General features: G+C 38.7%; 3 protein-coding genes across 3 annotated transcripts; 2 read left to right on the plus strand and 1 right to left on the minus strand.

The window, feature by feature from the left end:
• Positions 1 to 3,365: 3,365 nt before the first annotated feature.
• On the minus strand, positions 3,366 to 4,262 carry LOC144613063 (olfactory receptor 52E8-like). Its single transcript, XM_078433970.1, has one exon. The coding sequence runs from the start codon at positions 4,260 to 4,262 to the stop codon at positions 3,366 to 3,368; it is 897 nt and encodes a 298-aa protein (XP_078290096.1).
• Positions 4,263 to 8,205: 3,943 nt separating this feature from the next.
• Positions 8,206 to 9,431, plus strand: LOC132675718 (olfactory receptor 52E4). Its single transcript, XM_060627988.2, has one exon. It carries the CDS (start codon positions 8,215 to 8,217, stop codon positions 9,166 to 9,168), a length of 954 nt encoding a protein of 317 aa, XP_060483971.1. The 5' UTR covers positions 8,206 to 8,214; the 3' UTR covers positions 9,169 to 9,431.
• Positions 9,432 to 21,265: 11,834 nt separating this feature from the next.
• On the plus strand, positions 21,266 to 22,246 carry LOC132676511 (olfactory receptor 52E8). The gene has a single exon (XM_060628578.3). It carries the CDS (start codon positions 21,266 to 21,268, stop codon positions 22,244 to 22,246), a length of 981 nt encoding a protein of 326 aa, XP_060484561.3.
• The last annotated feature ends 225 nt before the right edge of the window (positions 22,247 to 22,471 follow it).

Genomic DNA, 22,471 nt, shown 5'->3' on the forward strand with positions numbered 1-22,471 from the left:
CTAGGCCCAGGCTTTTCTCTTTTAATTATGATTTCATCATCTTTAACAGATATAGAATAATGCAGATTTTGGGGGGAAAGTTGTATTTATCAAGGAATTTTTATACTGTGTCCTTGTCAAATTAATTATCATAGTGGTTCATAGTGTAGTCTTATTATATTTTAAAATATCTGTAACTTTCAATGTTGTTTTTAAATACTAGATAATTTAAATTTGTGTTTTTTATTTTTCTAAAAGTTTATCTCATCATTTTTCTAAATATAACTTCAGCCTTGTTGATATTTTCTGTTATATATATTCTTTGTTTTATCGTTTTTTGCTTATATTTGTACTATTTCTTGTCTTCTATCTTTTTAGGGCTTAATTTTTCTGATTTGCTGTTTTTTTAGTTTTTTTAATTGTAAGCTTAGCTCTATAGGTCAGAACTTGAGGCATGGCTTAGTTTGGTTTTCTGCTTCAGAAGTCTCCACAGAAGGCAATCAATTGTTGGCCAGGGCTCCAGTCTCATCTGAGGCTGTATCTATCTCTCTACATATCTATATCAGAGAAAGACAAATACTGTATGATCTCATTGATATGTGGAATAGAAAAAAAAAAACACAACAACTCATAAATACAGAAAACAGATTGATTGTTGCCAGAGGTGGAGGGTGGAGGGCTCGTGGAAATGGGTAAAGGTGGTGAAATTTTAAGTTAAAAATTTTTAAATAAAACAAATATATAAAATTAGTAAAATGATTTTTAAATGTGGTAATATACTAAATAAGGACACATCTCTTCTCAACAGCTATACTGCTGCTTCTTTATAAATGTATGATCATTCTATGACTCAAATGTATTATAGATTGCTTTCTATCTGCCACAAAATGCTGGGCATCAAATTAATATTTACAATATGCCTACTAAGTGTCAGATACCAAGCTTGGGCTGGGGATATGAGAAAATGGGATGTAACTCAGGAGTTTTATGTAACTCACTAGGTTATGCTATTACACAGCCAAAGTTGGGATCAGTAGTGTGGAAAGAGGTCAGGTTTCAGGAACCCAAGTGACATAGATTTATCTTGGCTCAATTGCTGTAATCTTTGGAATCATTTGACTCTGTGAGCTTTAGTTTCTTCATCTAGGACCAACAGGAAAACTCCTCAGGGCAAATGTATAGGTAAAATAAGAATGTATATAAAGTGTCTGGCACATTAGGTAGACACATGGAAATGACAGATTGGAAATTATGAAAGCAAAAGACAGAGCTCAGCTAACTCAATATCTTGATATTTTGATGAGACCAATGCTATGAAATGTGATATAATAGACCCCAAAAAAGGCTCTTTCAAAACCTAACATTTCAAAAGTGCATGCAGAAATGCACCTCCCAAATACAGACAAGAACCAGATGTCTAGTGCCGCCCCCCCAAAAAAAAAGACATCCTAAAAAAAAAAGGTTCTTGTCACAAGAGTTGTAACTATCTGAGTTGATGGATATAAACTAAGCATATTGTGGTAATCAGTTTGCAATACATCTATATAAAATCATCATGATGTATACCTTAAACTAATACAATGTTATATGTCAATTATATCTCAACAAAACTGGAAAAATAAAAGACAAAATGATACATAAAGAAAATACTGTAGAAATATTAAATTTCAATATAAATTATTTACCAAAGATACATTTCAACACAAAAGATAGTAGGATAGTCCAATTGAGAATGTTATTCAAATGATGTTTGGAAAAATTATGGACTTCAAAGTCTCAAAAGAGAAGTCTCAGGTTGCTACTATAAAATATTCCTTGGAAACATTGGACTAATGCATGACATCATTAAAGAGGGGATCCCAAAATAGTTCAATGCACTTATCTGTGAAAGTCAAACCCTAAGGCTTCTATGCCTAGAAAACTGTTGACAGTTATGCCAGCCACAGCTCAGAATAGAGGCCTAATAGGCAGAACAGAGTTGGGAAGGGATTGTGCCAGAAATGTGATGGAAAATTCTAGGTTCCTTATAGGAGGTATATGGGATAATGTGAGGATTACAGTGTCACGAAGATGAAGATAATGAAGAAAAGAACACATAACACTTCAAACAGTACAACTCCTCCCCCTCCACTGCAAAAGCCCTAAAAATTCTCAATATCCATCGTAAGCAAAGAAACAAACAAACAAAAAACTTAAAAAAGAATCTTAGTGGGAAGGAAGGAAAGAAGGAAGAGAAAGAAAGAAAAGAGAGAGAGAGAGAGAGAGAGAGAATGAAAAAGGAAAGCCACCCAGAGAGGCTGCACAGATGGGAAATCTTAACAGGTTCTGGGAGGATCTGAGAAGCCAGAAGATGGCATATCTTCCATAGGTGCCAAATAATAGTGTCAAGAATGTCCAGAGTAATGGGGTGCCTGGGTGGTTCAGTCGGTTGAGTGTCCAACTTCGGCTCAGGTCATGATCTCATGGTTTGTGAGTTTGAGCCCTGCATCAGGCTCTGTGCTGACAGCTCAGAGTCTGGAACCTGCTTCAGATTCTGTGTCTCCCTCTCTCTCTGCCTCTCCCCCACTTGCACTCTGTTTCTCTCTGAAAAAATAAACATTAAAAAACAATCTTTAAAAAAAAGAATGAGGGTGTATTATATTGAAGGTTAGGCTTATAAGGAACTTCATAGGATCAGGAACTTGAGAGAACAGAAAAGGAAAAAATAAAACACCAAAAAATCTAGTCTAATTCCCATATTTTGCTTGCATAAGCTTTAGTTAAAACTGTACTATTTATTTTTAAGCAGTACTTTATTAATTATAGAAACTTGTTGCAGTTTACTTAATACCTGTAATTGGTTATGTGATCTCTAATTGAACACCTCTGTCAAAGAAATCTTATTATTGCCTGAAAGAGATCTAGAACACCAAACAGTTTTAACACAAAGTTATTTCAGTGAATCAAAGTTTTCCTCCTTTAAATTTATTCTTGTGTGTAATATTCTCTGCCAGAGGTCAACAGAGAGTATCATTGCAAGTACACATTCAGACACACAGAAGTGTACATACCTCCAACAATTACAGGCAGTATTTTTTCTGATATATATCTCACATATATCTATATCTATGTCTATATCTCTATCATCTCTATCTCTATCATCTCTATCTCTATCTCTATCTCTATCTCTATATCTATCTATATATCTATATCATCTTATATCTATATATATCATCTATAGTTATAGCTATAGATATCTATATAGAGAGAAAATTAATTTTGGTGAAAGAAATTTATTAATTTTATCATAAATTTTAGTCCTTTCAGACCCTATAATTTCATGACTTGAATGAATTACCTCTCATCAATCTTGTTTTAACAAAGAGACTCTCTACCCGTTCCTGGATCTACTTGGTCCTGATGCCATAAATGACTGGGTTGAGGGCAGGGGGTATGACTACATAGAGGTTAGCCAGGAGGATATGGATATACTCGGGGATGTCATGACCAAAGCGGTGAGTGAGAAAAGAGAAGAGAGCTGGACCAAAGAAGACCAAGATAACACAAATAGGGGAGCTACAGGTATTCAGAGCTTTCAGGCGGGCATCTTGGGAAGGGAGGTGGAAGACAGCATATAAGATCCTAACATACGAGACAATGATAAGAAGCACATCCAGAAACAAGATAGAAATATTTCCAAGACCATAGTAGACATTGGCATTAATGCTGGCACAAGCTAGACGTGCCACTCCCATGTGCTCACAATAGGTATGAGGGATGATTCTGTGTCCACAGTAAGGCAGCCTCAGGAGGAGAAAAATGATGGGAACAATCATGCATAAGCTTCTTAGTACCACTATCACAGCAATCACACCAGTCACTCTGTCGGTAAGAATCATGCTGTACCTGAGGGGGTTGCAAATAGCCACATAATGATCAAAACCCATGGCAAGAAGTACAATGCTCTCCATGACTGTAAAAAAGTGGATAAAAAACACTTGAGCAACACAGCACCCAAAGCACAGCTCCTGAAGGCTGAACCAGAAGATCCCCAGCATCTTGGAGATGGTAGTAGTAGAGAGACTTAGGCCAATCACTGACAGCATGGCCAGAAAGTAGAACATAGGTTGGTGAAGGCTATGATCAACCCAGATAACAAACAGAATGATAACATTTCCAACAAGAGCAATCAGATACACAGCACAGAAGGGAAATACAAACCAGATTTGTGCAACTTCCAACCCTGGAATCCCCAGCAATAGGAATGAAGAAGGATGGGGTTCAGTGACATTGGGAGAAGACATTCTCCAGCAGGCTGACGATGGTGTGATTTTTAAAAGTTGTTGGTGGTTCCCACTGGACAATTCATCCACAGTTAACTGAGATCTACAAAAATTAAAGATAAAAACATTCCTTAACAAAGGATTCATAATGGGAACAAATTTTTCTAAAGGCCTTTGATTCTTTACCCCTTTTCAGCTCTCCATAAATAATCCCAGTATCACTCCTGACCTGCAGCATAAGTGGTAAAGAATGTAGAAGCTAACATTGTGTCTTTCCTAAAATGATGGGTTCAGAGGAATTAAATGTATTAATTTTCCTTTTCCTGAAGAAATAAATACTATTAGGAGATAATAAAATTGATCATAATAATAGCCGGCACAATAATCATGGTTATCATTAATTGAGTACCTACAATTTTTCAGACATTGTTGTAGTCATTATTTGCATACACTATCTCATTTAGTTCTCCCCCCACAATTCTGTGACACAAGTTCTCGTTTATGGAAGAGAGAGGTTTTGATAAGCTCATTAACTTCCCATTGCTAATAAGCAGCAGAATCAAGATGTGAAATTAAGAGAAACTAAGCTTTGTGACACTGATATGGACCTGTGTTTGCAAACTTGTTAGTGAAAGTAGTGAAAGGAGAGAGAGAGAAAGATAAGGGGTGGAGAAATAAAGGACATAGAATAACCAGACTACCTCAAAGAAGAATAAATCTGAAAGATTTTCATTACCAAATGTTGAGATTTTCTGTAAAACTATGATGATTATGGCAGTGTTGCTATTTAAAAAAAAAAAAAGAAAGAAAAAGAGACAATGGAACAGAACTGAGAATCTAGAAGGAGATCCACATAATTCTTAGGGTATGCCCAAGTAGCAATTTTGAGATATGTTGGCAAGGGGCAATGATAATCTGTGAAGTTTCTTCCCCATATAAAGATCTTTCTGAAGAACCTGTTGACTTCTGTAACTGGTGAGAGGGAAATGTGACATCAGATCTGATCTGCTTCCTGGAGCTGGCCAAACCACAAATTTGAGGGCACAGTTCTTGACACTGTTCTCACTTCTGACATCAACTGCAAGTTCAGGAAGTTTCCCATACTACCTCCAGGTTCACTAATCTACTAGAACGACTCACAGAACTCACTGAAAGCTATTATACTCATGGTTACAGTTTACTATAGGGAAAGATTAAAATCATAAATCAGACAAAGGAAGAGATGCTGATGGTAGAATGTGAGGTTTGCAAATGTGAAGTATCCACTGTCCTCCCTCATGGAGTCACAATGAGTTACCCTCCTGGAATTAATGTGTGACAATATGCATAGTTATATTGCCAACCACGGAGGCTCACCTGAGCTTTGGTGTCCAAATTTATGTATATGTGATTGATTGATTGCACACATGGTTGAACTCAATCTCTAGATTGGTTGGTGCCACATGACCCAAAGTTCTCACCCTAAGTTATATTGTTGGTATTTATAGTGTGGTCAGCCCTTACACTGAGATAGAGTTTGACCACCCCTCATCCTAAACTCCTATCAGATATGACAGATAACTTCCTAGAAGCCAAAAACAAAGGCCAGACCTCTTTTGGGTAAGGCAAAATTCCTCACTATACATCTATTCATCTAGTTCCAAAGACATTTTTTGTTATTGTAACAAGCTATGCGTTTCACCTCTTGGCTTATCTTGGCTCATGGCATCAATCATGAATTTGGGTCTCCCAATAATCAAGTTTGAATTCAGTTTAATCCTTTCGAAATATAAAGCATGGAGAGAGACCAACAACTGATTACCATATTGTGTCCTTTTTTATATCAAGGGTATAGAATGTGTAGAATCAGTTCAATTATAAAGGAGTTCAAACTCATTACTCTCTCCTTTTTTGCCTACTATGACTATTTTTTTAAACTTTGTGTCTCACTCACTATCAAAGCAGTATGGGAAAAGAAGCAGAAGTAGACACCGTGTAATATCACTTGCATTGTGGCATGGGATAGAGTCCTGATTCTATTCTTGCTGGCCTTCTGACCTTATGTCAGTCACACATATTCTGTATTTCAGTTTCATCCGGAAATAAACATAGTACTATCTATCTCAGATTATTATTAGGTTGAGTAGATGAGGTTATATATGCCTGAAATATTACAGGTGTAGATATTTCCTCTCCAATCTTAGTCTTCCTCCTACCTTTCTCCAGACCAGTGTTCTGTACCATTCCCAGTCCCAATACTCTAGGTCTTAACTCAATTTCTGTGAAGCCAAATTCCAATCTTAAGCACACATTGCAGATGCATTGATCACAAACACTTACCACATTCCCTATGTTCCATCTTAGGAAGTCATTTGGCAACTGTGAATTTAATTACTGAAATTATGTATTTATACACCCTCAATATGCCCTAAGAGATGTTTATAAATTGTCCTTGTGTGTGTGTGTTGAGGGGATTTATAATGGAGTCTCCAGGTGCCAGAGAGTCTCAGACATTGAAATTAAAATGAATAGGAATTCCCTTTTGTCATTAAACTTGCTGAAGAGAAGCTCTAGGGAAATCCCCATGAACCTTGCTGTCTGCTATTTGGTCGATTGTCAGTTCTTGTTATTTCACATAAAATATACAACAGGTAGTATTTTACTTTATTTTTCTCCTTCTTTTTCCTTATTCTCTGTTTTCAGTCTTTGAAATACTTGGACTAAGTCTTTGGGCTTTTTGGGGTATCTATATAACCAGAAATTTTTTTTAATTATAAAATATAAATGAAAGTGTCACTTTAACCATTTTAAACTTTACAATTCAGTGGCACTTAGTACATTCACAACATTGTACAACTGTTAACACTATCTAGTTCTATAAAATTTCACCAATTCAAAAGGAAATCCTATGCCCATTAATCAATCACTTCCCATTCTTCCAGCTCTAGGCAGTAGATTATTAGATCTGATCTCAAATTTTTCTCAACAGTTACAAAAGTCAACAGCTATTGAAAAAGAAACTTCATATGGGAAAGAAACTTCACTGATTAACATTCACTTTTGCCAATTTATCTTAAATTTCTACGTGGGGAAAGAAACTTTAAAAGGTGGTCTATATATGCAATGGAATATTATACATTCTTTAAAAAGAAGGATATCCTGTATTGCAACAACATGGATGAATCTGTGGACAAAATACCAAAGTGAAATAAGCCAGTCACATAAAGACAAATATTACACAATCTCAGTTATTATGGAATCTTGAAAAAAAAAAAGCCAAACTCACAGTAACATAAAGTAGAAGGGTGGTTACTAGGGCCTGGGGCATCAGTAAAAAGGGGAGATTAAAAAGAAATCAGAATGGAGCCTGGGTGGCTCAGTGGGTTAAGTGTCTGACTTCAACTCAGGTCATGATCTCAGGGTTTCTGAGTTTGAGTCCCTCATTGGGCTCTCTGCTGTCAGCGCAGAGCCCACTTGGGATCCTCTGTCTTCCTCTCTCTGCCTCTCCCTGGCTCACATTCTTTCTCTCGCTCTCTCTCTTTCTCAAAATATGTAAATAAACATTTTTTAAAAAGGGGGTGCTTGGGTGGCTCAGTCGGTTTAGTCTCTGACTCTTGCTTTCAGCTCAGGTCATGATCTCATGGTTTGTGAGTTCAAGCCCTGTGTCAAGCTCTGTGCTGACAGTGCAGAGCTTGCATGGGATTCTCTCTATCACTCTCTCTCTGCCCCCCCCCCCCCCAGTCACTCACACTATCTCTCTCTGTCAAAATAAATAAATATTAAAAAATAAAAGTTCTTAAAAAAAAAGAGAGTTACCCAATTACCCTTTGCAAAGAGCAGAATCTCTAATGTTTGTAACCAACTACTCATACCAAGACCTGTAGCACACCACCCATAGCACTCTAACACACACAGAGTTCTTACATCTTTCCAGGACCTTGATAAAGAAAAGGTCATAACGAGAGTGAGATACCTACGCCTCAACAGGAATTCAATGACACTTGCTGGGAGAATGACTTCCATCAATGACACCCACTTCCATCCCCCCTTGTTTCACCTGCTAGGAATCCCAGGACTGGAAACTGTACATATCTGGATTGCTTTCCCATTCTGCATTGTGTACCTGATTGCCCTTGTGGGGAACATCACCATTCTCTTTGTGATCAAGACTGAACACAGTCTCCACCAGCCCATGTTCTACTTCCTGGCCATGTTGTCTATGATCGATCTGGGTCTGTCCACGTCCACCATCCCCAAAATGCTGGGCATCTTCTGGTTCAACCAACAAGAGATCAGCTTTGGGGGCTGCCTTGCCCAGATGTTCTTTATCCACATGTTCACAGGAATGGAGACCGTTCTCCTGGTGGCCATGGCTTATGACCGCTTTGTTGCCATCTGCAACCCTCTCCAGTACACCATGATCCTCACCAATAAAACCATCAGCATCCTAGCTTCTCTTGTTGTTGGAAGAAATTTAATTCTTGTGACTCCATTCGTGTTTCTCATTCTGAGGTTGCCCTTCTGTGGGCATCACATCATCCCTCATACGTACTGTGAGCACATGGGTCTTGCCCGGTTGGCCTGTGCACCCATCAAGGTCAACATTATCTATGGGCTCATGGTGATTTCTAATATCATTGTGGATGTGATCCTGATTGCCTCCTCCTATGTGCTTATCCTTCGAGCTGTTTTCCGCCTTCCTTCTCACGATGCCCGGCTAAAGGCTCTCAATACCTGTGGTTCTCATGTCTGTGTCATGCTGTGCTTTTACACACCAGCTTTTTTTTCTTTTATGACACACCGTTTTGGCAGAAACATTCCCCGCTATATCCACATTCTTCTGGCTAATCTTTATGTGGCTGTCCCACCGGCCCTTAATCCGGTCATCTATGGAGTCAGGACCAAACACATCCGAGAGAGAGTTGTGAAGATATTTGTACAGAAATAATAGTTCTGTGTCAACATTTGGAAAATATATCCACATACCACCTACATTTTAATAATCTGAGCTCTGCTTCAAATTTCCTATTAGAGTAGATAGCAGTAGCCAGATTTTTATTTTTTCTTGGAATTCATTTAGAGTTGACAGGTAACTTTGCTGTCTGCTCTACCCACCCGCCCCATGTAACTGGACGAAGGGAAAGCACTGATGGAAAAGGAAGATGTCCTGGAGGCAGCAGTGGTTTGGGAGTAGAATGGCTGGTGGGAAAAGATGAGAACACTCCCCATTTTTCCATGTGTCTTCTCTTTAGGTACGTTCAGACCCTGAAGGAACACTGATCCAACAATCTCACTTTGTAGATGAGGAAAATAAGGTATAAGCCATGGCTTGGTGACAGTGTCTAAATTAGTGCATCTGTTCCACAGATTTATATTCTGTATATTAATCCTCAAGTTTTGCCTTCCTTCTCTAGAGTCATTACTCATTTTCATTTTAATGGTTCCCCTGTCTTTTTCTTACTGTCATTTTTGTTCCCTTTCTTCTTTTTAACCCGATTCCTTCAATTTTTCTCTTTCTCTTTCTGTCTTTCTCTACCTCTCTGTTTCTCTCTTTCTCCTTCTTACTATTTACCCAATAAATTCAGTCTCTGAGAATTGGCTAATGTAAGAGATTACAGTTTAGGATTAGGTATACATGACATTATTTCCTCACTTACAGCAAAGTCATTTTAGATGTGAATAATTATATGTGTTCTGTTTCTAGTTCCAATTGAATTGTACCTAAAATTTCCCTTGTTTGCTATATATACTGTTTCCCTTCAAAATTTAGAAAATTTTGAAAAGGAAATTAGAATAATCTATGGTTTAAACACAAAGCCAATCTTGATATCAAGTCCAGAATAATCTGAATATAATTTATTAATCCTGTAGATTTCCAATATGTAGTCCCATTTTCAAACTCCAGATATATCTAGAGAATATATTGTACTTTCCTTTATCAGGGTTTTATAGCTTTTAATATATAAATCTTTCACTTTCTTGGTTAAATTTATTCCTAAATATGTACGTTCTTATTTTTCAAAGCTATTGTAAATGGAATTTTTCTCAACTCTCTTTTTGATTATTCACTGGTGGAATTTAAATATATCTAATTTCTGTATGTTGACATTGTATTGTGTGACTTTGTGAATTCATTTATTAGTTCTAATGGATGTTTTGTATATTCTTTATAATTTTCTTTATATAAGATTATATCATTTACAAACATATATAGTTTACTCCTTTTCTTTTTTTTTTTTAATATATGAAATTTATTGTCAAATTGGTTTCCATACAACACCCAGTGCTCATCCCAAAAGGTGCCCTCCTCAATACCCATCACCCACCCTCCCCTCCCTCCCACCCCCCATCAACCCTCAGTTTGTTCTCAGTTTTTTAACAGTCTCTTATGCTTTGGTTCTCTCCCACTCTAACCTCTTTTTTTTTTTTTCCCTTCCACTCCCCCATGGGTTTCTGTTAAGTTTCTCAGGATCCACGTAAGAGTGAAACCATATGGTATCTGTCTTTCTCTGTATGGCTTATTTCACTTAGCATCACACTCTCCAGTTCCATCCACGTTGCTACAAAAGGCCATATTTCATTCTTTCTCATTGCCACGTAGTATTCCATTGTGTATATAAACCACAATTTCTTCATCCATTCATCAGTTGATGGACATTTAGGCTCTTTCCATAATTTGGCTATTGTTGAGAGTACTGCTATAAACATTGGGGTACAAGTGCCCCTACGCATCAGTACTCCTGTATCCCTTGGGTAAATTCCTAGCAGTGCTATTGCTGGGTCATAGGGTAGGTCTATTTTTAATTTTCTGAGGAACCTCCACACTGTTTTCCAGAGCGGCTGCACCAATTTGCATTCCCACCAACAGTGCAAGAGGGTTCCCGTTTCTCCACATCCTCTCCAGCATCTATAGACTCCTGATTTGTTCATTTTGGCCACTCTGACTGGTGTGAGGTGATAGCTGAGTGTGGTTTTGATTTGTATTTCCCTGATAAGGAGCGACGTTGAACATCTTTTCATGTGCCTGTTGGCCATCCGGATGTCTTCTTTAGAGAAGTGTCTATTCATGTTTTCTGCCCATTTCTTCACTGGGTTATTTGTTTTTCGGGTGTGGAGTTTGGTAAGCTCTTTATAGATTTTGGATACTAGCCCTTTGTCCGATATGTCATTTGCAAATATCTTTTCCCATTCCATTGGTTGCCTTTTAGTTTTGTTGGTTGTTTCCTTGCTGTGCAGAAGCTTTTTATCTTCATAAGGTCCCAGTAATTCACTTTTGCTTTTAATTCCCTTGCCTTTGGGGATGTGCCGAGTAAGAGATTGCTACGGCTGAGGTCAGAGAGGTCTTTTCCTGCTTTCTCCTCTAAGGTTTTGATGGTTTCCTGTCTCACATTCAGGTCCTTTATCCATTTTGAGTTTATTTTTGTGAATAGTGTGAGAAAGTGGTCTAGTTTCAACTTTCTGCATGTTGCTGTCCAGTTCTCCCAGCACCATCTGTTACAGAGACTGTCTTTTTTCCATTGGATATTCTTTCCCACTTTGTCAAAGATGAGTTGGCCATACGTTTGTGGGTCTAGTTCTGGGGTTTCTATTCTATTCCATTGGTCTATGTGTCTGTTTTTGTGCCAATACCATGCTGTCTTGATGATGACAGCTTTGTAGTAGAGGCTAAAGTCTGGGATTGTGATGCCTCCTGCTTTGGTCTTCTTCTTCAAAATTACTTTGGCTATTCGGGGCCTTTTGTGGTTCCATATGAATTTTAGGATGGCTTGTTCTAATTTTGAGAAGAATGCTGGTGCAATTTTGATTGGGATTGCATTGAATGTGTAGATAGCTTTGGGTAGTATTGACATTTTGACAATATTTATTCTTCCAATCCATGAGCAGGGAATGTCTTTCCATTTCTTTATATCTTCTTCAATTTCCTTCATAAGCTTTCTATAGTTTTCAGCATACAGATCTTTTACATCTTTGGTTAGATTTATTCCTAGGTATTTTATGCTTCTTGGTGCAATTGTGAATGGGATCAGTTTCTTTATTTGTCTTTCTGTTGCTTCATTGTTAGTGTATAAGAATGCAACTGATTTCTGTACATTGATTTTGTATCCTGCAACTTTGCTGAATTCATGTATCAGTTCTAGCAGACTTTTGGTGGAGTCTATCGGATTTTCCATGTATAATACCATGTCATCTGCAAAAAGCGAAGGCTTGACTTCATCTTTGCCAATTTTGATGCCTTTGATTTCCTTTTGTTGTCTGAATGCTGATGCTAGAACTTCCAGCACTATATTAAACAACAGCAGTGAGAGTGGGCATCCCTGTCGTGTTCCTGATCTCAGGGAAAAAGCTCTCAGTTTTTCCCCGTTGAGGATGATGTTAGCTGTGGGCTTTTCATAAATGGCCTTTATGATCTTTAAGTATGTTCCTTCTGTCCCGACTTTCTCAAGGGTTTTTATTAAGAAAGGGTGCTGGATTTTGTCAAAGGCCTTTTCTGCATCGATTGACAGGATCATATGGTTCTTCTCTTTTTTTTTATTAATGTGATGTATCACGTTGATCGATTTGCAAATGTTGAACCAGCCCTGCATCCCAGGAATGAATCCCACTTGATCATGGTGAATAGTTCTTTTTATATGCCGTTGAATTCGATTTGCAAGTATCTTATTGAGAATTTTTGCATCCATATTCATCAGGGATATTGGCCTGTAGTTCTCTTTTTTTACTGGGTCTCTGTCTGGTTTAGGAATCAAAGTAATACTGGCTTCATAGAATGAGTCTGGAAGTTTTCCTTCCCTTTCTATTTCTTGGAATAGCTTGAGAAGGATAGGTGTTATCTCTGCTTTAAACGTCTGGTAGAACTCCCCTGGGAAGCCATCTGGTCCTGGACTCTTATTTGTTGGGAGATTTTTGATAACCGATTCAATTTCTTCGCTGGTTATGGGTCTGTTCAAGCTTTCTATTTCCTCCTGATTGAGTTTTGGAAGAGTGTGGGTGTTTAGAAATTTGTCCATTTCTTCCAGGTTGTCCAATTTGTTGGCATATAATTTTTCATAGTATTCCCTGATAATTGTTTGTGTCTCTGAGGGATTGGTTGTAATAATTCCATTTTCATTCATGATTTTATCTATTTGGGTCATCTCCCTTTTCTTTTTGAGAAGCCTGGCTAGACGTTTGTCAATTTTGTTTATTTTTCTTCAAAAAACCAACTCTTGTTTTCGTTGATCTGCTCTACAGTTTTTTTAGATTCTATATTGTTTATTTCTGCTCTGATCTTTATTATTTCTCTTCTTCTGCTGGGTTTTGGCTGCCTTTGCTGTTCTGCTTCTATTTCCTTTAGGTGTGCTGTTAGATTTTGTATTTGGGATTTTTCTTGTTTCTTGAGATAGGCTTGGATTGCAATGTATTTTCCTCTCAGGACTGCCTTCGCTGCGTCCCAAAGCGTTTGGATTGTCGTATTTTCATTTTCGTTTGTTTCCATATATTTTTTAATTTCTTCTCTAATTGCCTGGTTGACCCACTCATTCGTTATTAGGGTGTTGTTTAACCTCCATGCTTTTGGAGGTTTTCCAGACTTTTTCCTGTGGTTGATTTCAAGCTTCATAGCATTGTGGTCTGAAAGTATGCATGGTATAATTTCAATTCTTGTAAACTTATGAAGGGCTGTTTTGTGACCCAGTATATGATCTATCTTGGAGAATGTTCCATGTGCACTCGAGAAGAAAGTATATTCTGTTGCTTTGGGATGCAGAGTTCTAAATATATCTGTCAAGTCCACCTGATCCAATGTATCATTCAGGGCCCTTGTTTCTTTATTGACCGTGTGTCTAGATGATCTATCCATTTCTGTCAGTGGAGTGTTAAAGTCCCCTGCAATGACCACATTCTTATCAATAAGGTTGCTTATGTTTGTGAGTAATTGGTTTATATATCTGGGGGCTCCGGTATTCGGTGCATAGACATTTATAATTGTTAGCTCTTCCTGATGGATAGACCCTGTAATTATTATATAATGCCCTTCTTCATCTCTTGTTACAGCCTTTAATTTAAAGTCTAGTTTGTCTGATATAAGTATGGCTACGCCAGCTTTCTTTTGGCTTCCAGTAGCATGATAAATAGTTCTCCATCCCCTCACTCTCAATCTAAAGGTGTCCTCAGATCTAAAATGTGTCTCTTGTAGACAGCAAATAGATGGGTCTTGTTTTTTTATCCATTCTGATACCCTAATGTCTTTTGGTTGGCGCATTTAATCCATTTAAATTCAGTGTTATTATAGAAAGATACGGGTTTAGAGTCATTGTGATGTCTGTATGTTTTATGCTTGTAGCGATGTCTCTGGTACTTTGTCTCACAGGATCCCCCTTAGGATCTCTTGTAGGGCTGGTTTAGTGGTGACAAATTCCTTCAGTTTTTGTTTGTTTGGGAAGACCTTTATCTCTCCTTCTATTCTAAATGACAGACTTGCTGGATAAAGGATTCTCGGCTGCATATTTTTTCTGTTCAGCACACTGAAGATCTCGTGCCAATCCTTTCTGGCTGCCAAGTTTCAAAAGAGAGATCAGTCACGAGTCTTATAGGTCTCCATTTATATGTGAGGGCACGTTTATCCCTTGCTGCTTTCAGAATTTTCTCTTTATCCTTGTATTTTGCCAGTTTCACTATGATATGTCGTGCAGAAGATCGATTCAAGTTACGTCTGAAGAGAGTTCTCTGTGCCTCTTGGATTTCAATGCCTTTTTCCTTCCCCAGTTCAGGGATGTTCTCAGCTATAATTTCTTCAAGTACCCCTTCAGCACCTTTCCCTCTCTCTTCCTCCTCGGGGATACCAATTATGCGTATATTATTTCTTTTTAGTGTATCACTTAGTTCTCTAATTTTCCCCTCATACTCCTGGATTTTTTTATCTCTCTTTCTCTCAGCTTCCTCTTTTTCCATAACTTGATCTTCTAGTTCACCTATTCTCTCCTCTGCCTCTTCAATCCGAGCCGTCGTCGTTTCCATTTTGTTTTGCATTTCGTTTAAAGCGCTTTTCAGCTCCTCGTGACTGTTCCTTAGTCCCTTGATCTCTGTAGCAAGAGATTCTCTGCTGTCCTGTATACTGTTTTCAAGCCCAGCGATTAATTTTATGACTATTATTCCAAATTCACTTTCTGTTATATTATTTAAATCCTTTTTGATCAGTTCATTAGCTGTTGTTATTTCCTGGAGATTCTTCTGAGGGGAATTCTTCCGTTTGGTCATTTTGGATAGTCCCTGGAGTGGTGAGGACCTGCAGGGCACTTCCCCTGTGCTGTGGTGTATAACTGGAGTTGGTGGGTGGGGCCGCAGTCCGACCTGATGTCTGCCTCCAGCCCACCGCTGGGGCCACAGTCAGACTGGTGTGTGCCTTCTCTTCCCCTCTCCTAGGGGTGGGATTCACTGTGGGGTGGCGTGGCCCATCTGGGCTACTTGCACACTGCCAGGCTTGTGGTGCTGGGGATCTGGCGTATTAGCTGTGGTGGGTAGGTAAGGTGCATGTGGGCAGGGGGGCAGGCTTGGCTCGCTTCTCCTTAGGTGATCCACTTCAGGAGGGGCCCTGTGGCAGCGGGAGGGAGTGAGATCTACTGCTGGAGGTTTGGCTCCGCAGAAGCACAGAGTTGGGTGTTTGCACAGAGCGAGCAAGTTCCCTGGCAGGAACTGGTTCCCTTTGGGATTTTGGCTGGGGGATGGGCAAGGGAGATGGTGCTGGTGAGCGCCTTTGTTCCCCGCCAAACTGAGCTCTGTCGTCCGGGGGCTCAGCAGCTCTCCCTCCCTTTGTCCTCCAGCCTTCCCGCTTTCCGAGCAGAGCTGTTAACTTATGACCTCCCAGACGCTAAGTCGCGCTTGCTGTCGGAACACAGTCCGTCCGGTCACTCCGCTTTTGCCAGCCAGACTCGGGGGCTCTGCTTGGCCAGCGAGCCGCCCCTCTGCCCCAGCTCCCTTCCGCCAGTCCATGGAGCGCGCACCGCCTCGCTGCCCTTCCTACCCTCCTCCGTGGGCCTCTCGTCTGTGCTTGGCTACGGAGACTCCGTTCTGCTGATCCTCTGGCGGTTTTCTGGGTTATTTAGGCAGGTGTAGGTGGAATCTAAGTGATCAGCAGGACGCGTGGTGAGCCCAGCGTCCTCCTACGCCACCATCTTCCCTCTCTCACTCCTTTTCTTTTTTTAAAGTTTATTTATTTGAAAGAGAGAGAGAGAGAGAGATTCCCTCCTTCCTTTCCTATTTGAATGAGTTTGTCTTGCCAAATTGCTCTAGTTAGAACTTCCAGTAAATTTTTAGACAGCAATGTTGAAAGCAGGCATTCTTTTCGTGTGTATGATCTTAGAGAGATTATTTTCAATCTTTCACCATTGACTATGATATGAACTGCAGTTTTTGTTTGTTTGTTTCTTATTCCCATGAATGCCCTTTATAATGTCAAGGAAGTTTTCTTATACTCTAAGTTTGTAAAATGTTTTTGTTATAAAAGCTTTTTTAGGTTTTGTCAAATGTTCTTTCTGCATTAATTAAGAGGGTTATGTGGTTTTTCCCCTTGATTTCATTAATGTTATGTGATATTTTGATTGTTTCTCTTATCTTGAACCACCTTGTATTTCTGGGATAAACTACACTTGGTCATGCTATATAATTTTTTTTTACTATGCTGTTGGATTTGATTTGTTCATAGATTGTTGAAGACTTTTTTTATCTGTACTCAGTGAGATATTTTTCTGTAGTTTTTTAAATTAAAAATATGTGCATTCTGCAATGTAGCAACCCCACCCCATGTGTGTGTGTGTGTGTGTGTGTGTGTGTTTGTGTGTGTGTGTGTGTGTTTGTGACAGAAAGACAGAGAGAGATAAATGACTTCTGGAGTACACCAGATATTTTCTAATAGAATGAACTGCATTCTGTATTTTTTTTAAGCTTTTTTTTTAAAGAAAGAGACAGTGCGAGCAGCGGAGGGGCAGAGAGAGAGGGGGAGAGAGAATCCCAAGTAGGCTCTGTGCTCCCAGGGCAGAGCCAGATGCAGGGCTTGAACTCACAAAACTGTGAGATCATGACCTGAGCAGAGATCAAGAGCCAGATGCCCAACCGACTGAGCCACCCCAACACCCCACATTCTGCATTTTGATATTATTTCCTCAATATTCACCAAAGATGACAGATTAGGGTTTTCTCAGGACTTTCCTGGGGATGTGTGTAGTCATGTACATGTATGTGTCTTTATAGTTAAGAAATATTTCAGACCTTTGAAAAACTCTGTATGGTCAATTCATTTTCCAATTTTTTCTTTTAACTTTCTTGGTCAGCCTTTTATTAGCTCTAATAATATTATTGCTTCAGGAAGCTGCAATCTTAGACAATTTCTATTACTTGTTTTTGACTAATAGGGAAGAGGCTGTTCACAGTAAGTGAGTTTTGAGTCAGGACAAATGAAGATGCATCCTGTGAGGGGTTATTTTCTGGTACCTGCCAGACGGGTCAAATAATTAGAATCCTCTGGGAATGGATCTACAAGACACTCTATGTCCCCATCCCAGGAGGTGTGGGGTTGTAAGAAAAATATAAATACTTTCCATTCATAGGTATTTCCATAATAAGTGACATGTCCCAAGAAGATGCCAAGGAATATTTCGTAGAGATTTAGAGACCAATGTAAGTCATATCATGATTAAATTGTGAAAAATACCAAAAGGGATGGGGAAAGAGTTGATGGCAGGCAAGGTAGTATGGAGAGATGGAGGACAGATGAACATGAAAACAAGATCAAGAGAGAATGCATGCTCATACTCTTAACCTCTTGAGGGTACACTTTTACTGCATGCACTTGTACTTATGACCATGCAAAATCTCACACACAAAACTAAAGAGTGAGATGTGGAAGGAGATGCACAAATGTATCTGGTGTCAGTTTACCGATTGTTTTTGACTCTTCTGACTATTTATACAGGTGCATGAATGTGAGTATCAGGAGGGCAAGGACTTGCTTTCTCTATTTCTAGAACTGTGTCAGGTATTGTAAACGTGACTAATAAATTCTTTTTAATTAATCAATTTGGGAGTAAATGAATCATGAAGCATGGCCATGAAATGTAGATTTTTTTTTTTAAATAAGACCTATGGTGATGAAGCGTCTGAAGAAGGGAATAAGGTTACATAAAAGTGAAAAAGTCATGATACTGCAAGATTAGGCAAGCATGAGGAGGTGTCCATCATTTCTTCTCCTTCTGCTGGCAGTTCCAGAAATGGGAATGTGGATATTGGGGTGTGGTGGAGGTTAGTGGAGTAAAGTAGACTAAGAGGATGACACATGGAGGAAATGATTGTTGGTTAGACAGATGTAATCCCATGTATCACCTTAGAAGTAACAGGTCAAATGAAGGGCTACGACCCAGTCTTATTTCTAAACCCAACAGATTGGAAGATATGTGAATAGATGATGAAATAATTACAGAATGATTAAGTAATTGGTTGCTTTGATCAGTGTTTACAGACTGAAAATGAGTTTTTCTCAGAAGCACAAATTTGCAAGCCTTCCTAGAAAATCTACAGAACTAAGTGGGACACGTTGATTTTCTAGGGATGTAGCCCTATTTTATTTTTTAAGTTTCTGCTATATGGAGCCCCAAGAGTGACCAAGACATGAAACTATTAACAGTCTGTTTGTCAATCTACTGAATTTCTAGATAAAGTCATCAAGACGGTAACAGATTCCTTTTTCATGCCCTGACTGGCCACCATACTTTTATTCTCAGTTTGTTCTTTTTCTTCATTCTATATAGATTAAATTTTTTTTCCTTCTTTGGATGAAGAATTGTTCTGTGAATCTTAGCATCAGTTGAACCTCCTTCATGGCATTTTTCTTGATCTACCTCCATACCTACAACATTCTCTATATATTTCTAACATAGCACTTGCAATACAATTTTTTAATTTCATTTTTGGAATTTTATCTCCCTTTCCATTTAATGGCCTCCTTGAGAGTATGTGACAAGTTTTCTTTGAACTTGTATTCAAATTTCCTAATCAATGCTGGTGCACAGAGGACCTCATAAATATTTGATGGAATAAATTGTGAAGAGAACCTCTCCACTTACCTTGCATATTCTTCACTAATGAAAGGCAAAAACTATCTCTGATAGTTTCACATTGCAAAATTGAGAACTTCAATTGTCTCCTCTCCGGCCCTAGCAGACCAGGTTTAGCTACACATGCGCACACACACAGACATATATTTCCTGAGACAATTTCTCCAATTACAAAATTATCTCTCATTTTTTTTGCTATCCTTCATAGGTTTCAAATGGGCACAGATAGCAAGTCATTTGTCTTGTTATGGATTTTAAGTAGGAGGTACTGACCTTTATATGTACTTATCTTTAATGGATGCCTGTCAGCTCTTATTCCAACAACCAAGTATTCCAAAAGTTGAATCTAAGTTTCTGCATGTGACAATCACTGTCACATTTTCTTTATGACTAGCTTTTCTCAAATAAACTGTGCAGTAACGGACTTCTCCCTTATTTGTTTTAAATTTTTAATTTCTATAAATAAGTTCAGAATTCCCACATATTCTGGATAAATGCTGTAAAACAAAATCACTTGATACTTTTTCTTCCGATATTACTTTAAAGGAGACACCCATAAAAACCTGAGAGCTAGGATAGAATCTTGGTAGGAACTGAATTCTAGGATGTCTAAGATGCTCCTGCCCTGTCTCCATGGATACAAGACAGAGATATATTTGAAAGCTGTCTAGCCCCAAATATCTAGTCTCCCCTCCCCCAGCTGGCCTATACCTGGTCAGTTTATTTACTGTATATGTTTACTTATGTACTCTCCAGATGATAAATTTACCTAGATTAAAATAATCTCTCAATTCATCTTTCATCATAACTGCAAAATACTCTTTGTCAAATATCTCCCCTTCTTAGTCATTATCTATTTTTCAAATCTTATAGGTAAATTTTTTAAAAACTAAATTATGATAGAACTGAGTATTTATTTTATAAAATAAGACATTGAAAGTGTTTTCTGTCCCGTCTCTTTTTAATTAATTCATCTGTTTACAAATGTTTAAATTGAGAACTTTCATATGGCAGTTTGTTCATGCATATGAATAAACAAAGATAAATAATTTCTTCTGCTCTAAGAGTCACATATCTAGTATTTGCAAGAACCTATAAAAAATGTATAAACACACATTTGCACACATGCACACATACACACAGGATTTTTTAAATTTTATTATTTTTTTTAATTTGCATCCAAATTAGTTAGCATATAGTGCAACAATGATTTCAGGAGTAGATTCCTTAGTGCCCATTACACATTTAGCCCACCCCCCCCCCCCCCCACAACCCCTCCACACATACACACAGGATTATGCACATTACACTTTACGAATTTTAGATTCCCTAACAGGGGAATAATTGAGATTACAAATACCAAAGAAAGCACTATGCACAGTAAGTAAAAATATGTAGGACACGATCAGATACATAGACTGTGGAATTTTATCTTTCTCCTTTATTTCTGGCTACACTCCAGAGTTTGAATTTCAGCTGTGCAGGAGATACTCTTCTGCCCTCTTGTCTTTATGTCTCTGGCAGCAGATTAAGGCTGGTTTTGTTCCTGGTGCCAGATGATGTTCAGGAGAGGATAGCACACAGTAAGGAGTGTGTTCAATCTTCTTTCCTTTTTAAAAAAAATGAAATATAATTGACATAAAACATTGTGTGAGTTCACAGTGTACAGTGTGTTGATTTGATGCATTTATGTATTATAATATGGTAACCGCCATAGCTTTAGCTATCACTCCTACCACATCACATAATTATCAATTTATTGTTGGGGATGAGATCATTTTAGATACAGTCTTTTGGCAATTTTGAAGTATATAATATGGTATTGTTAGCTAAAATAATTATTTAACTTCTTTCTGAAAAAGAGTAAGGGAAGATGAAAGTGCTTTTTGCATTTTACTAGGAATCTAGACAAAGGGAGAAGAGGAGAAGAATTCACTAATGAGAAGTCAATAATTGTCTCTGATGTGCACAAAGAATTGTGCAAACACTGCAGCAGAAAGAATGGCTATGCCTAATGACACCCAGTTCCATCCTTCTTCGTTCCTCCTCCTGGGTATCCCAGGGCTAGAAGATGTGCACGTCTGGATTGGATTTCCCTTTTTCTTTGTGTATCTTGTTGCACTCTTGGGGAACGCTGCTGTCCTGTTTGTGATCCAGACTGAGCATAGTCTCCATGAGCCCATGTACTACTTCCTGGCCATGTTGGACTCCATCGACCTGGGCTTGTCCACAGCCACCGTCCCCAAAATGCTGGGCATCTTCTGGTTCAGCCTCAGGGATATATCTTTTGAAAGCTGCCTTTCCCAGATGTTCTTCATCCACTTCTTCACTGCCATGGAGAGCTTTGTGTTGGTGGCCATGGCCTTTGACCGCTATGTTGCCATTTGTAAACCCCTTCGGTACACCATGATCCTCACCAGCAAAATCATCAGCCTCATTGCAGGCATGGCTATTCTGAGGAGCCTGTGCATGGTGGCCCCTCTGGTATTTCTCCTCCTGAGGCTGCCCTTCTGTGGGCACTATATCATCCCTCATACTTACTGTGAACACATGGGCATTGCTCGCCTGGCCTGTGCCAGCATCAAAGTGAATATTATGTTCGGTCTTGGCAACATTTCTCTCCTATTATTGGATGTGCTCCTTATAATTCTCTCCTATGTCAGGATCCTCTATGCTGTCTTCTGCTTACCCTCCAGGGAGGCCCGACTCAAACCTCTCAACACCTGTGGCTCCCACACTGGAGTTATCTTAGCTTTTTTCACACCAGCATTTTTCTCTTTCTTGACACACCGATTTGGCTACAATATCCCTCAATATATCCACATTTTCTTGGCCAACCTATATGTGGTTGTTCCGCCAGCTCTCAATCCTGTAATCTATGGGGTCAGGACCAAACAGATTAGGGAGCGAGTCCTGAGGGTTTTCCTCAAGACAGATAGCTAACTAGTCAGAGGTCTTGGAAGGTCTGTTTTAGAGTTCACATTTCCTGCATTGTGAAAATTAGAGTTAGTTACCTTATGTCTAACCCAGTAGGAAGGAGGAAAAATTGAGGGGAATATTGAGACCAATAACATTAATTGTGTTTGAGTGGCAGGTTTTATATTTGAAGTTAATAATATGTGCATTGATGATACCAGATTGCTATAATTGGATATCCACATGCAAATA

The sequence above is a fragment of the Panthera onca genome, chromosome D1 (assembly GCF_046562875.1).
Source record: "Panthera onca isolate mPanOnc1 chromosome D1, mPanOnc1 haplotype 2, whole genome shotgun sequence".
NCBI lineage: Eukaryota > Metazoa > Chordata > Mammalia > Carnivora > Felidae > Panthera > Panthera onca.